Source organism: Psittacula echo, assembly GCF_963264785.1.
Source record: "Psittacula echo genome assembly, chromosome: Z".
Classification (NCBI taxonomy): domain Eukaryota; kingdom Metazoa; phylum Chordata; class Aves; order Psittaciformes; family Psittacidae; genus Psittacula; species Psittacula echo.
In genome coordinates, this window is record NC_137742.1 from 62,762,641 (window position 1) to 62,779,955 (window position 17,315).

Genomic DNA, 17,315 nt, shown 5'->3' on the forward strand with positions numbered 1-17,315 from the left:
ACTGGACCATGTCTCACATCAGATGGTATCCACAGGGCTAACGAGAGCAGGAAAGTCCTTTGGATAATGCAACATGTCCCAGGAGAACAGAAAAAGATGCCAGAAGGAGAAGCAAGAGAAGAGGCAGAGAAAACCATTTTCTCAAAAGCCCCAGGACCACAGGGTAGAGGTGCAGAGTATGGTGCAGGGAGACAGAAACAAGCAAACTGCAGAAGACTGGGAAATGGGGCTGGGGTTGTCAAGAGGTGATGAAGACTAGATAGGAACTGTTGGAATCATCACAGCTGAGGGGAGCTGTGGGGTTTCTCTATAACAAGATGAAGTTCAGAACATAAGAATGGGGGATGAAAGGTAGTGTTGGGAGATGGAGTGCAGCCTCCAGAGCTCACAGGGCAGAGGAGGAACAAGAGAGGACAGAAGATGATGTCTACCCCAGAGCTTGATACAGCTGCAGTGGGACGGGGATGGAAAGAGGCTGCACAGTGGTACAGCCTCTGTCCATCACTTACCAGATGGTACCCAAATCAGCAAGTACATCAACCTCTTGGGCACACCCCAGTTTATCAGCCAATGTGGGCTGAAGGTACACAGCAGACCCACCATCCCAGTGGTGTCAAAATGAAGTCGTGTTTAGCAATGCCAGTCAGACACAGCCCTTTTCTTGTGCACACGCTGTCCCTCCATCACAACACACAGAGTGTGGTGTAAAGGACGACCATACCTCTCTTTTCACCAGTGAAAGGAACCAAGTCTTCTCTGTCTTTAACGTCCTTTGCCTGCTTTTCTAGGTGGGCCATGAGTTCCTCCCTTTTGAATGGGCCAGTTGGTGGCTTTCGTGTCTGATCCCGCTGCCTGAGCCCTGCCGGCAGCAGTGCGTTCTGGGCAGAGAGGGGAGAAACACAGGTTATCTCTGCAGGCCTCATCCATCAAACCCTCTCCCCTCTCCAGTTTCCTTGTCCTTCCGTGGAAGGTTATCTTGATCTAACCAATTATCACATAATTTAAGACATGCAATGCTCCTTCCCCCCTACGACTTCAAATTCTGGCTCCACTGCAAGATCTCCATGCTGCCAAGTGGGCGTTCCTCCACAACAGCAGCTTTCTCTGGGAGCTCTCAGTCATCACCTCCTGCTATTCCTATCCTCTTCCCCACCCTCACCATTTCTGCTGCCTCTTCACAACAGTTACAGCATCAGAACCGAGCTGCTGAACTCAAGCGATCTTCTCCCTATACATGCACGCCGGAGGGCCCACATGCCCCATGCGTCCAAACAAAAAACGGTTCAGGGAAATCCATGGTCTTTCACAGAGCAAAGCAGACAGCTGAGGTGGTCTCCTCTCCTTCATGTCCATCACAAAACTACAGAGAAGGTCACTCCATGCAGAATAAAACCCCTGCAAACCTCAGCCCTTCTGCAAACTGCCTCATTATTCAGTCACATGAGCCACCATGGGAAGTTGCTTTGTGCTTGACACATGCGGCACGTAAGCACCTGCTTATGTGTAAATATAGAACAGCCTTAATGCGGTAAGTAAGACTATTCCCAGATTTGGCACTAAGCATGTTCTTTAAAGCTTTACTGGATAGAAGTCAACATTTACTTTTTAAGACATCCAAGGTGATTTTGAACACCACACTGATCTTTCCAAGCCTGCCTAATAAAAGTAATTCATTATAATTAAAATTTTTATCAGTGAAAATCCTGGGAAGGACAATGACTAATAGGAAGCAATTAGGCTTGCACAACCTTGGGAGGCAAGAGAGGAGAACTGCGCTAATGCACAAGGAAGGAGGTGTAGGAAACAGCTTGTTTCCTCAGGCTTCATGCTGCGAGGGATGAGCATGCAGTATCTGTGCTTTAACTCCTGTACTCAGGCTACACCTCCAGTGGCAGATGTTTTTACCTTTACGCACCCTTCACTGCACACTGCCTGACTCTGCGTCTTCCGAGTTAGCTGTAACCAACCCATCAGCCCATACATACACTGAGTCCCGGGAGGCAGCCTGCTCCTCTTAATTATTTTCCTGCATTGCAATTAAAAATACTGATGATGCAATCACCACTGCCCATCATTTCCCCCAGGAACACTAACTGCTTGTGGCAGGAACAATCTCTCACTTGGCAGTGCCCAGCCTCGTCATCTAACGTTGCCGTAATGCAGGGGCCTGCCAGTTGGCTCTGCGCAACCCCTGCTGGGGCCACAGGACCTCCAAGCAGCTTTCATTGCTTGGCACCAGCAGGCCCAGTGTTTGCACATGTGCAGCTCTTGCTAATGTTGGGAGATTGCTAAAAAGCAATTGTCCCTTTTCGCAAAACTCTGGAATTTGGATTTCTGCCTAAATGGATAAAAATACGGACTGTTTGAAGTTTTCTATGAAAACGACCTCCAAACAATCCACAAGTCCCAAAACATTCCTTCCAGGGTGGCCTGATCAGAAACAAGAGATCCTGTTTCTGCAGGTTTAACACGCTGCACCAGTACTGGCTTACACTGATGCTGTAAATCACAGCGGAGTGTGCACACTGGGGCAAGGGCAGAGGAGTATCACAGAAACAAAGTCCCACGTGTAGCCTGTGCTTGTGATAGCAAAACTGCTGCTCACCTGTGGCCAGTCTCCTCCATCCTTGCACTGAGTACAGGCTCTGCAAAGGATCCCTCTTAGATACAGATTACTAGTTCAGCCCATTCCCCTACAAATACAGAGATGCATCACCTAGAAATCCCATGTAAAAATTACTTACATCGGGATCCAGCTCTTCCAGTTCATCCTCTAACTTCCTGAGCTCCTCCTCTGTCAGAGCTCCAAGGATCTTGTCTTCATCCAGGTCTCGGTATTTTTCTAGCTCCTTTCTGTAAGACATCTTAGAGGAGTCTCGTGAATCTCACTTTTATGCTGAAAGAGGACCTGAAAAGAAAACAAGAAACATAACACTGAGTGCATGAAACGTGACTCGGTGGCCCGTCTGGCTGGGGAATGCCAAATACCACAGAGTTGCAGAAGATTTATGCCTAAAGCGTGGCTGACTTCAAAGCCAGGATTGCTCAGACCCCCCCATCCATACCCTACATGCAAGTAACAGCCCATGCTCTTGAGAGTGGCACAACTTCACTAGCACATTGCCCCAACACAGGCTTACAGGGCAGCACTGGAGAAGTACTTCGTACAGGACCCTGGCTACAGATGTCAAATGATACGAGGTATTAACAAAGTGTCCTGGGCATTTATTTCCTTGAAAGACAATAAATGAGAAACCATAGACTGCAGCTGTCATGCTCTTACAAGCCCCCAGTAACACCTCTCTGCACATGGCACTCCAGATAACATAGTCACCAGATGGGAAAACAGATTTGTGGCATCACTGAGTACCTCTGAGCCCTGCAAGCCTCCACAAGGCTGCAGTGCAGCACTCCTCCTCATGTTTTAAGGCCAGAAGGAGATCAGGAAGTATTATCCACTTGTGTTCAGGAAGCTGCCAGTTGAACGTGCTGTTTAGTGACCCACCTTCCCCAAGAGAACACGTGTTTGTGCTGCTGTAAGCTAAGCAGCTGACCCGAGCGTTACTGCACATCTAAACCAACCCTTCAAGACCAGCAGCAGGAGTAATGTACTAACTGACCTATCTGGATAAGCCCTTCTGACCCAGGGGTTCACCCCGTGCCTCCTACTATAGAATGCCATACAAAATCACACGCACGTAACTGGACCTCTGCCAGCTCTAAAAGACTGTAGTAGACCTACGAAGGTCAATGTGTTTAAAATATGCGAGTGGGTTAAACATACACTCACTACAACACACAAAAACGTGTTCAATTCCGCTTTTTTGCTGAAATTTGCTTTGAACAGTCTGCACATATAGGGGTCTTTGGCTCCATTTTTGCAGAGGGTATTGAACTCTGAGTAATTTAAACTGCCTTTTCCTACAGGTTAAAGAAGTCCTGTTATTCTCTCAAGTGGCATTCACATTAAAATACAGCAAGGCCTGCTCACTTTTTCAAGGAGCCAAATTGAGTTTCAATAAATGGCCTCTTTTCAGCTTCTGCAGAGTGTCAGGGCCCTACCCCAAGGCACATCTCTCCAGCTTTGCCCATACTCTTAGGGCAGATCATGTTTTCATGATCGCTCTTCATTAGCGGAGAAGTCTCTTTACGCCACTTACAGCGCAGCTGCTGGTCAAGATAGGAGAATTATCTTTAGCTTGGTCACAAAAGGGCACACTAACACACACATGGCCTGCCAGCAAGCCCTTAAATTTAGAGCTGTCATCTGGTCAGACCTTTGGTGTCCCGCTGGTGTGATGGCAATTCTTGCATCACTCACATTCCTACCACTCACCACTTAGGAGGTGGAGTGCCAGGAAACATTGCCTCCTCGATGGGAGGAACAGCCTCCGAGGCTCCTGCAGAGGGTAAAAACCAGCTTTTTGTGGATGGTTTGCTCCATACAGTCAACCTGCAGGCAGCAGGGTCAAGGGTAGCAGAGGGTGAAGGAGGAAGCAGGAGCTATGGTGGGTTTCGATAAGCAAGGCAGTGGGGACTCCAGCACTCCTGCGCTTTACCAATCCCTGCAGCAGTCAGCGCAAGGCACCTCGAGCTGCGAGGCTGATGCACAGCAGCCATGCAACAGTGCATGGGTCAGGCTAGGAGCCACGTCCAGCAGCTCAACCCCAGCAGGGCTGCCCTTCTGGTTGGCATAGAGAAAAGCAAAGCCTTTATCACGATTACCCAGTGAGGCCAGGCCAGGCCAGGTTAGATGGGGCTTTGAGCAAGACGGTTGAGTGGAAGGTGCCTCTGCCAGTGGCAGGGGGGTTGGAACTGGATGATCTTAAGGTCCTTTCCAACCCAAACCATTCCATGATTCTATGAAGAACAAATGCTTGTCATTACAGCAATTTATTATTCTGATGTGAGAGATCCTAGAAAAGCAGCCTGGACCTGGATCTGGAGATGTGCCATCGCACTGCAACCTTAGCTTAAAGCACACAAACCACTACTAGCCTGTATTGCATAGTCAAGTCTTAGTTTTGTCTCCCTTGCTGTGGAAGCAGCCGGAGGAGCTAAGAGCAGGCAGGACAGCAGCGAATTACCTACCCTGGGCTGATAAATTCCCTGTAATGGCTTAAAATACCCACAGCTGCCATGCACATGGCAACCTCCATCTTGGTGATGTGTGGACAACCACTCCTGAGGAAGTCCCAGCCCCTTTCTAGCCATGGCGGCTCAGCTGGGACGGAGCTCGGCAGCGCTGACCTTGTTGCCTCCTGCCAGAAGGACGGAGACTGTCAGCACCGAGAGGCGAAAGGCAGGACGGACGTCGGATGTCAGGGTGCACAGGGAACGCTTCTGGAAAGCGCTTCGGGTTTCAAAGCATCCTGCAGAGATATGAACCCGGGGCTGCATATAGCAAAGGCCCTGAGGGGTGAGGACAGGTGCAGAGCCTGCTGAAGCATGGCCCAAATCCCCAAGGGGAGAGTTTTGTTCCCTATGTACCCCAAGCAGAGCTGCTGGGATGCGACAGGGTTCGCAGCCTCACTGGTGCAGCCACACAGTGCCAACAACCCCAGAGCTGCCGCAGCGAGCACATCATGCCATGGTGCAGGGTACCGGGTACCACTCCACGCCACCGGACCAACCCTGCTGGCTCAGCACTGCAGCCTCCAGCATCAGCATGTTCACTTGCTCCCTCTTATCTCCACATCCCCAGCCTCTCCTACACTCTCGTGCTAAGGAGTCTGGGAGAAAACACGAAATAGACCATCTTTCATGTGGAAGTTTTATTCCTCTTCTAGTTTTTGTCATCAAAATAGTCCAGACTCTTTTATCTTGGAAATTTGTCACAATGAGAACAATCAGCCATTGGAATAATCTCCACAGGGAAGTGGTGGATTCCTCATTGCTGCGTGCTTCTAAGATTTAGCAGGAAAGGGTGCTGGGCTATCTTGTCCAGGCTGTGCTTTTGCCAGGAAAGCTTGGACTAGATGATCCTTGAGGTCCCTTCCAACTTGGTATTCTACAATTCTATGATCTGCTGTAAATGGCCAGACAGCTTTGTACTGCCAGAAATAATAAAGCGGGTAACTTCTGCCTAAGCATAACTGTTTTCACTTATACAACGTGCTGGAACAGCCACTGCCACAAACAGCTCTTCCTGACCCCTGCTAGGGTTTAACACAGGTTGCCCCACACCTGCACTCCAAAGCAACCCAAAACCTCCAGCACAACTCAATATCATATCCAAATTTGAAATCCAGGACATTCACAAAAGAGTTAACCCTAAGTCACCACAAATCTGTTCCATCAAGTCTACTATCAATGCCTTCCTAAGACAGCAGCTTGTATTTCTTGCTATTTTCATTAAACCTACCACTACACTTTTAATTCAATCAATGAAGGAAGCATCACAGCAAAATATATATGTAGTATACAGGAGCTGCACAGGACTGATGTTATTACAACTTTAACTCCTCCAAAAATTGAAATTCATATTGACTACAAAGACAGCAAGGTATTAGGTCTCATTGTCCAAAGTATTCATCAGACATGTGAGAAGACAGCCCAAACACTTGCACTTGGTGAGACTGAAGAGCACACAAGTTGGTACACATGAAGACCAACAAGAAGGTTCAAGGAGGGAAATTAAATCATGTGGGAGATGAACATACACCATAAGTCATCTACACGGAAGACTGTTGCTATCATGAATATAGGAAGACAAAATAAATCGACAACAGCAAAAAAAAAAAGACAACATTTGGGATTATGATGGGGATCGGTCACTTTCTTTCTGAAGGATCCAAACCCACTGAACAAATGGGTGTTGTAGAACAAGTGAAAATGAAAAGCATCCCATGTGACACTGGAAATACTCCTTTCACTGCTCTACAGCTGTACAGCCCCCTACAGCACTATGCCTTTCTGGGACACTGAGAGTAGCACCGACCCGCCTGCAGGGAACCAGTGGAGATCTGGGAAGGTGATCCACATGGGATCAGAGTGTCCCATCCACAGCACAGAGCAGGCACAGGGACACGGCCATAGAATCATGGAATGGTTTGGTCTGGAAGAGACCTTCGAAGCTCATCTAGTCCAACTCCCCTGCAACGAGCAGGGACATCTTCAACTAGAACAGGTTGCTCAGAACCACATCCAGCCCGGCCTTGAATGTCCCCAGGGATGGTGCATCCACCACGTCTCTGGGCAGCCTGCGATAGCGGTTCACCACCCTCGTTGTAAGGAATTTTTCCTCATGTCCATGCTCATGGCTCTCAGGTGTGCACGCAGGGAGGGCCAGCACGGGGCAGCAATGGGCTCGGGCTGCAAGAGGCTGCCTGGGGAGGCTGCAGAGCTGCACAGGTACCGCCAAGTCGGGAGATAGGCAGGATCATCCCCCAGTCCTCTGACAACCCCGGGCAAAAGAACAAATGAGAAAGCAGAACTGGGTAAAGCGACAGGAACAGCAGCGAGCAAGACAAGAGTCCAAGAAAACACGAAGGTGTCACAGAGCAAGTATGAAGGCTGATTTCCCCTGGGTGCTGTGTAATGTGGGGATGGTGGGCTCACACATGTTCCTGCTGGGAAGCCCAGCCTCTACCTGCACAACCTCCCATGTGCACCAGCATGGAAACTACAGAAAGCCCTTTCCATACACGCACAGGGAGGAAGAGCAACAAATCTCAGCCAAGATACAGGGCTTTTTGGCGATAAATTCTGTTATCAGTCCAAGCCAACCCCCAATTTCAGTGTTTTGCAGCAGGCTTCAGCATCAGGAGGGCTTGGTGCATCCCAAGACACCAGCCACACTGAATCGCCAGCAAAAGGCATAAAGGACAGGAACTCTGTGTACTCTGCCCCCAGTGAAAGCCACAGCTAAAGAAATGCACATCCCCCACCCCAGACAACCCTCAAATCCACCAGGAAACGTTTAAAGTGCTTTGAATTTGCTGAGGGGTTGGTGTCTCAGACAAGGAGGCAGCCAAGCAGCGTCACCAGCACAGGTATCGATGATTCTTCTGCCAAGTCTGAAGACAAAAGGGTATTCAGGATGGAAGCTGTCTTTCAGCATCCTCAGATGCAGGAGTCAACCTCGTGAGAGTATCCTGGCTCAAGAAGAGCTCTTATTTGACTCATGCAGGGTTTTGACTTATGAGATTTATATCTGAGATTTTTTCATAGCTGAAGTATAAATCTCAAAGTTCAGAGCGATTATTCTACAGTATAAAAATAACAAACTGATTTCTACCAGCCCCTCTGCAGTTGCACAACTTATTTTTCTTTTTTTTTTTCTTTATTTTTACTTCTAAGACAAACACCAGGGCTTTTTTTGAGAAACTGCACATCCCTCAAGTGACCATCTCCTATTAGCTCAAGAGAAGTTAAGTGCTTTCTGTGCGTACACTTAGACCGCCGTGATTCACCCAGGTGTAAATCCAAGATGCATGCTGTGTGGGTAAGGGGAGCAAATCAGGTGCAGCCGGTTTCCTGGACGATGACTGTATTTTCACATGGCCTCCCAGTCCTCTGATAAACCTCAAAGCCATCAGCTAACTCCAATAAAATCTGATGCAGGACTCAAACCCTGATTCCTTGTCAAGGTGCACATGTGTGCAAAGGGTCCATCAGCAGAGGTGTGATCTGGAGCAAGCCTAAGCATCTCCTTCATCTGACAGCGAATGGTAAGAGCTGGGCCATTTGCAGGGAGCTGTATGGGCAGGGAGTACGAGAAGCACCTGGGGAAGGGAGATCCATTACAAGTGTTAGTGCTGGGGCAGATACAGTGGGGATGTAGGGATGAAGGACATTAATACACCAAAAAGTGAGTCTCTGATGCTTCTGCTGCTCATGGGACAACTTGCAAACCCTGGGCTCGCACCCCAGCATATTTGAGCACTCCAACATCCCCAGCTCTCAGGAGTTCCAAGAAGGGAACAACAAACTACAGCCAGATCCAATCACAACAGAGGGAAAGCTGCACATTGGCTCCTTCTGCGACCATATCTAAACATGTGAGTCTACGCCAATTCTGCAAAACCCAGTAGGAAACCAGAGCAGGGTACAGGAAGAGCTAAATCTGTCCCCGGTGTCATCACACAGCCTTACACATCCAAAGGCTTAACTGCTAAGTGCTTCTTACCACTAGCTCCCCTGGTCACAGGGGAAGCGAACGCAGGTGTGCTGGTACAGGAATGCTCCCCTCCCAGCACACAGGCACAAGCATCACACTGGAGCCAATGGTCCCTTCTCTGAAGACACAACCAGAGCCCAGCAGCAGCCTCGCAGGTAACCATGTGCCCCATACCTGCAGTACAGGCATTCAGAAGTTTACCCCACTGCAAATGAACACACTTTGCTCTCGCTAAATGTCGAGTCTTCGGCATGGAGAAATAAAAGGAAGATAGATACCTAAACACAGCCCTTTTAAGGGAATGGTCTCCTGCTCATTTTTTGTAGATTATTTGTTAGGCTGATCTCATTTTGTCAGCCAGAGGGGAAACAGTCTTTTTAACAAGCCATAAACACAGACCAGGCTGAAGTGTCAAGCTTGCACCCTACATCACCACCTTGAACGTACGAGATGTTGAAATGTCTTGTTAAAGCTACAAGAGACATCCTACAGACTCTGCACTGGATTTGCAGTCCAAGCTGAACTAGAAAGCATATAGCCAGGAGGTTCACATAGGGCATGCCCCTCTGATTAGCACCACTGAAGTCCAGCTTAATGCCCTCCAGAAGAAGACAGGTCTTGATAAAGCTGAAGAGGCTCCAGTGCAGGGCTGTCAGGATGGGCAAGGAAGAAGAGACACAGAAGTTGCAAGGAGAAATGGAGGCAACTGGACTTCTTCAGCCTGAAGAAGGATGCAGTGGGATGTAATTGCAGTCATCCACCGCCTAAAGGGAAAGGATTTTGAGAGAAGACAGAACCAGGCTTTCCTCAGAGGTGCACCGGGGAGGGGAATGGGCAATGGGAGCGAGCTGCGGCAAGAGGAAAACTGCCTTCTGCGGGAGTGGTGTGACCCTGGTACAGGTACCACAGAGGTGGTGGAATCTCCATCCTTCGTATTTGATGCTCAACTGGGCAAGGCACCGGGCAACCCAACCTAGCTGTGGGGCTGGGTCAGGTTCTCCTCCTGCTCAGAGGAAAGCACTGGACCACAAACTTCCAGAGGTCCCTTGCCCATCTAAACCTTCTGTGATGTGGTCCCAGAAGAATGCACAGGTCTGTTCAACTGGCAGGCTCCTCCTCTGAATGCCCAGAGGTGATTTCCCAGGATGGGAACTGGCTCCAACCTGATCCCCTGCATTTCTCAAACGCTTGGTTTCCACACTCACTTCACTTACCCAACTGAAGCAAAGTCCTCACTGCTGATTCTAGTCCAACACAAGGGGGTTTAACTGCCTTCCCCTGAAGCAAACTGTTGTTAAACCATCATGAGCTCAGGCACGGTTGAAGGTCACCTTGGCTAAGCCCCTTGCTTTTGCAGCATGAGAGTGAGTCGCTCAACCTCCAGACCATGATAGTACCTTGCTCTGCAGTTTTCTCACACTGAGAAGCCCTTGTGCAGCTTGCAGAATAGACAAGCATCAATACAACAGAGCACAGGAGGTGGCTGATATCCCCATCCCCTGCTCAGCAAGCAGTGCCCATCAGGCGTACCTTTGTCCCTTAGCCTTTCCTCTCCAGAGCTGGGGAGTGCCAGCACATTCATGCCCTGGATGAGAAGAGTGGACAGAGAAAAGAATGCTCCAAACAATGAGAAGCTCTGACATCAGATGCAGAAAACAGAGCTCAGCACTCACCCTCATTGTGCCAGGCAAGCCAGCCATCAACTAGAAAGACTGAGGCCATCTCAGCTCCTTGCAAGAGGCTCCTGTCTAATGAATTCTAACAGGGAATCCGCTGTTCCTTCAGGAACTCAGGACTTTTCCAAGGAAGATCTGGATTTCCTCTGTTTTGTTAAAAACCTCACAACCAGCAACCTAAGACACAGTGGAATTTCCATTTGAAAAGAAACGTCTCAAAGGAGACATCTTGGATGTATCAAAGCACACTGTGACTTCTGCCTCTCTAGATGACGTGTCAGGCACGCAAAACACGTAACGCTATCTGGAGTCACTGTCACCACCCAGAAGCCTAAAACAGTGAAGATCAATATGCTGTAGACAACACTTACTGATGCTGCAGCTTCATTCCCATGCCAGTGTGGACATTCCCATCCTTGTACTTGGCAGTCCCACAGCAAATAGATCGTTCTTCGAGGTCATGCATGCAGTAGGGAAAGCTCCCTGTGCTTGACCAAAGTGGCCTGGCACTGCCTTGGTGGGGATTGGACTTAAATGATCTCCAGAGGTCCCTTCCAACCCTAATGATTCTGTGACCTCTCCCTTCACTCTCTGGTGCCGTGGGAAGTCTTAACACTGGTTGCACTCTCCTGGCCCTCCTCTCCTCAACACTCCTGCAGCCTGCAAGTCACAAAACTCAATGCTACTCTTACCACATGGTCTTTCTTATCAGGGCCATCCAGAAAATCACCTGGTTGTCTAGTGAGCAGGCCACACATAACGGCATCAAACCCTGCCCAAGCACAAACACAAGCCATCCCAGCTGCACCTTCCGTATAGAAACGCGTGCATACTTTTAAGGCACACACTTGTAAACACAGTTACGGGTTCTCCTCTTCGGGGTGAGGTTCTCTGATGCACCTGGCGTGTACTTATTCGGTTAACTACTAATCCCTATGAAAGGCGTGTGGGTACATTTGAGTCATTAGTGACACCAGTTCCTGCTCTGTAACTGATCCCTTCCACTTGGAAATTTCACAGCCAGCCTTCTCTGAAAAGGGATCCTTGGGTTCCTTGCCTGAACTTCTGTTACTCCTCAGATGGACTCCTGCCCCTTTGGCACACTCCAGCTGAAGAGAGCAGCTGAACCTAAGGATGCCACGTGAACACAGGAGCAGAAAGGCTTCTGTCTTGCACTGAGCAGGCACTTGGACACTTCCACAGGCAATGGCAATGTCCTGTAAATCAAAGGCCCTGTCAGACAGCCCGAAGCAAAGCACAATGAGCTGTTAGTAACACACTTACATCTGCATATTCCTGATCCCACCTTACTGCTAGTGCAGCTGAGGCGGGGGAATTGAAAGCAAAATGCTCCCTCAAGGTGCCACTAATAAGCCCTAGATACGTTGACGCTTAATGAACGCTGGAACAAAACAAGTACCATTCCAGCAGCAATGTGCATGTGGTGTACACTAAGCACCAAATCTGAATGAGACATTTAACAGAGGTGGGACCCTTACTCAGCCCTCCAAGGCTTGAAGAAACAAAGACACCACCTCCAGCTATGAGAGGTAATAAACAGCCACTGCTGATTTGGGGAAGAGCTCTGGGAAGGCGTTCCTGCTTTTCCACACTTCTCCCAGCACATCTGCTACCCACTTCTGCCAGCCAGAGAGTATCCTGGACTGGACCCACTTTGGTCCGACCCAGGACAGCCTCTGATATGTGTTTATCTCATTCACCATCAACAAGTAGGAAGAACTCCCTCCCAGGAGGGCAATGCAGCTCTGAGACGGGGCACTGGGGAAGTGGGGGTTTCCACCTCTGTAGGTTTCTAAACATAGGCCATATGAAGCCACAACCTCCATGGGTGAGGAGAGATCTACCGTGAGCCGCGGATGGACTGAGAACCACTGAGCCACCAGCAGTGATGCGGTTCTGTGACACAACACATGTGGCGGCTTAGGAACACGGAGCTATGGAACACAATCTTTATCTCCTGTTTCTACCAAGAGTCAAAGTAAACTTTGACTACAAGGCCCCTCCTGGAATAGAGAGGTGAAGGCAGAGTCTTCCTCGCTCACAATTCACAAGTGGTCATCAACTACAGAGGAAAAAAGTCAGAAAGCAGATCCCAGCCTTGGGCTGCACTGGGCTTTCACAACAACTCCACATGCTTGGAAAACAGTGAAGCAGCAAACAGGAAAGTAAAAACAATTCATCTGCAAACATCACGTTCAGCAGCACATCGCTCTGCGGGATGTAGTTACACACCAAGCAACAGGGGACAGATGCTTCTTACAAAGGGATCATTCAGGATCTCCTGAAAAGGTAAATCAAACTATCCTTATGGTGAATGAAAGTAAAACATGAGCAAAGGAAATCAGTAACGAGACAGACCAGGCTATCTCCACATCTGTTGGATCCTCCCAAATCAACGAGCAGGAGTGGAGGCAGCAATATATGCCTAATATTGTGCAAAAACGATATCTGGAGAAAAGCCAGCAGACTCTACTATCACAGCTGAGAAACGTGGAGAAGAGAACAAGATGAGACAGGCTGCAAAACAAAGCAATCCTGAAAGGGGAAAAGTAGCAGCAGTAAAAAAAGAGATCCCTGACAGGAGGAAAACAGAGACCTTGAAATGAGCAACAGTGAGCATACAACACAGCATGCCTGTCAGAATGCCCAAACACATGTACGCTAGGGAACTAACAGGTAGAAAGTGTGCAAGAGCCAACAGCGCAGGCTCTTCTACACCACTGCTAAAGGCATTCGGCTCTGGGCACCACGGTGCTGGCGAGACAGTGCTTGGCTTTAATGTTGTGTGCCAGCTCGTCCTTCCAAGCAGACAAAAGAGGAAGGGCTCACTACCATAACCTGAAGCAGGGCTGGCTTGCTCAGAAGGTTGTTCACTATTTTTCCCTCTATCAGACAGACTGACAGAAGGTGCCACCTCTTGGCGCAGGTCTTGTCTCTTTGATGAGAAGTGAAGAATTCATTCCCACGTGAGCTGCCGAGTCACACACTAAGAAGGGATTTTATAGAGGCCTAAAAATAGCTGCAGTCACGTGTCTGAGCACCTTTCTGGCTCAAAGCCCAATTCTCAAGAAAAGATATAAAGCAACAAGGACAGGACCTCTCCTTAGGGGTCCAGAGCAGGGGGCAGGGGGCAGTGGGCAATGGATTCTGCCTCACAAATCATGCCGGATAGGCTTCAGAAGCAGAAGCCAGCAGATGAGTACATCAGGATGGCTCGCGAGTGGGGGCAGAGACTGCGTCCAGCAGAGTGAAGGAAAGTTATCTTTGAGATAGGCAGCACCTTCCAAAGCAAGTCAGTGACTAACGCAAGATAGACAGAGCCCGACCCATGCAAAACACGCCGGAAGGACTGAAGGAATCTTGCCCCCTCCCCGCTAATTTCCACTTTTCCCGTGCAAAAGCAGCACAGCTTTCTACTGATCCATGCCCTGGAGAACTACTTCCCACCAGGGCTCACAGGGTTACAAACGCAACAGCAACAAAATGCAACTATCGGCGCCCTCAGCAACACGCTCCGGGCCGTCGCGCACCTCCCGGCGCTGCTCGGCCGCGGATACAAGTGATCGCGTCCCGCTGGGGTGCCAGCGGCTGCACCGGGGCACAACCGCACTGGCGGCTCCGCGCATGCCGGCGCAGCGCGGCGCCCAGACCCTGCAGGCACGGCCACCCGGCAGGCAGACAGACAGATACATAGCTAGACGGACAGGCAGGCAGGGCAGCCGGGCACCGTGCGCGCTGCCGGTCGCTCGCAGCGCGGAGGCGGCCGCTATTTATGTCGAGCCGGTGCAGCCCGGTGCCGGCCAAATAATTGTGCCCAGATAAGGGCCGGGCCGGGCCCGCCACCCCTCCGCCCGCTTACCGCACCCGTGAGCCGAGCCGAGCCGAGCCGAGCCCGGGCGGCGCGTCCTGCCCGCGCCGGCTGCGCCGCTGCGGGGGGCGGGGGGCCGGCCGCTGCCCCAGCCCCGTCCCGGCCGTCACTCAGCGGGGCCCGGCCCCGCCGCCCCTCCCGACCGCCAACAGCTGTGCCCGTCTCGGCCCCCGCCGCGGGTGCTGACCCCGCGCCTGCACAGCGCGCTCGGAGGGACCGGCGCAGGGCGCGGTGCGCGCAGACGACTCCGCACGGCGCAGGCACCGTTATCCTCCAGAGGGTCTGCCCTGCTGCTAACGGTGCTAACGCCGCAGCCTGCCCCTTGTCCCGCAGCAGCTTCCTTCAGAGCGCAGAGCCAGGTACCCCGGCCAAGCGCCTTAAGGCGTGCGCGCCTCGGTTCGTGGGGACACAGGCCGCTGCGAGCACCCCGAGGCTCCTTCCTCGCACCACTGGGGTCTCGGGACTCAGCCGCACCAAGCCCAGCCACCCGCGCTGCTGGGGCACTGAAGCTGCATGGGCACTTTATAAAAAGTTCCTTGCCCACAGATGCCATCTGTATCAATGCACCTGCTAATTCCACATCTTACTTTATTCCCTATCAATTTGCCCCATACATCCAGTGACAGCCACACCCTAGGGCAACTCCAAGCCTGCCATCAGCCTTTCAACCTCATGGTGTCAACGGTTTTAACAGTTAACAGTTTTAACTGTTGCTGCTAAATCTCCTGTCCCCCTCTCACCTTTGAGTCACCATAAACCCTCCTGGATTTGTCCTGTAATCTGTTTTAATAACTCCCCCATAAAGTGTCAATCCCAAGCTTCTCCTTCTCTCTGCTGCCTGTTCTCCATCAGCAGCCACACACCAATAGCAGAGAGGGCCCCAGGTCTGTCAGCCCACATGAACACTTCTCACTTTGCAGGCCCAGTAATGCCCTTCATCTGAAATGGCCCCAGTCTCCGTGAGATGGTACCTGGCTTTTTTTCCACAGCTTGTCATACCCCTGACCTGCCTGGCACTGACATTCCTTGTCCGTGGTGTTTGGAGAACATTATGTGGTTAACCCTGGAAATACCACTCACGGCTGGGTCAAATGAAGGATACAAATGGGGACACTGCTGAGCACCGGATTCTGTGCATGCCTGGCAGATACGAGCAGGATTACGGCCCTGGACACTGGCATCATCCCAGCTTCTAGCAGGAGTGAAAAGGGCACCTGGAGCCACCTAGTTCACCCACTGACTGGCACAAATGTCTAAGTCTTTTAAGGCTGAAGAAGCCTGATGGATACCAGATCAGACAAACCCAGATGCCACTATCTACACTACCTGCTTGCTAACTGTCTTTCTTAAGCGTGTGGAAGCTGTGACCAGCTCTAGAAGGGTTCCACCAGCACCACCAAGCTTCCCTACGTGCCCATGTTGGCATTGCTCCCTGAGATATGCACAAGACACTTCATTTTTATCCCATCTGTCTGCTGATCAGGTCTAGCTTTGGGGGCACCACAGTCTCATCCAAGGTGAGTGCTGCACTCCCCTTAGGATGCACTGAGCCTGTCTCCATCAGGCAAGACATTAACCCAGCTTCTCAGCACATTCGTTTTCAGTGTAAGTATCAGTGATGCTTCTTTTCTAGCTGCCTACCATAACACATGGTAGTTATGAATGCTGCAAGTAACATACCTCGCAGCACTGTTCACAAGACACTTAGTATTGCTAACTCCAACTACACCTAAGCCTCTCTTCAAAACAGCTCTCAAGACGCCTTTGAGAGTGCATCAGCTCGGCACACTGGAAACATGAGCGCTCAGGTCAGAAGCCTCTACCTGCCCATGCCAAGTTCTAACCTCACAGAGCAGGACAACTTCTGTTCAAGACTTCCAGTCCAAAAATACCCACAATGAACAAACGAACACAGAAGGAAGCTTTCAGGCATTATGAACATTTAAAGTAAGGGGGTTTTATTGCATGATTCTTTTTGACTTCCCTTGTCTAACACAATCACTACATGAGAATCTAGGCTCTCGAAGTTTTGCCTGATGCACAGCAACTGTGAGAACAGAGGACACACATACAAGAGAGCTTTGCAACTAAAGTCTACCAAAATGGGAAAAGAGTAGTCCAGGAGTGGAAATGTTGGAGATAGGAACTCGTTTTGGGATGGAAAAGAGCATTCTTGCATTTCTCCAGAGGTCCCTTCCAACCACAACAATTCTGTGATTCTGTGTTCTCTGACAAAGTTCTTCAAAACGATGCGGCATAAAAACACTGGGGATTAAAACAGGTAAACTTGAACTTTGTAAGCGTAACAAATACAGCTGAGACAGAATAAACAGAGAAGAGATGGTTTGAAAGAGTCTGTTGTTCACAGCCTTGGGAATGTAAGAGATCCGCTTAGTTTTTTCAACTATGTCAGTGTTGTCTGTTTCCCCTAGGTAACAAATGCTCATTTTGCAGTTCATAAAATTCACAGTGATCCACAAGACACATCTAACAATGCTGCCTTCTCCTATCTTGGATGGGGTTCCAAGAATTACACATTCCATCTCCACATCCAAGGGAGGATTAGGTGGGTTTCTGCAGATACATCCTACCTGGTTTTGGCATTTATCATGAAACTGGAGTTCCAGTG

At 50.0% G+C, this 17,315-nt stretch overlaps 1 protein-coding gene across 1 annotated transcript in view; it reads right to left on the reverse strand.

The window, feature by feature from the left end:
* The window catches only part of TMOD1 (tropomodulin 1), a 41,100-nt gene that overhangs the window by 18,338 nt on the left and 5,447 nt on the right, over positions 1-17,315 (reverse strand). Inside the window, exons 2-3 of the mRNA XM_080638700.1 lie at positions 2,745-2,908; positions 722-878 (exon numbers count right to left, since the gene is read on the reverse strand). Coding sequence (XP_080494826.1) covers positions 722-878; positions 2,745-2,864 — 277 coding nt within the window. The 5' untranslated portion in view covers positions 2,865-2,908. The remainder of the gene's footprint in view (positions 1-721; positions 879-2,744; positions 2,909-17,315) is intronic.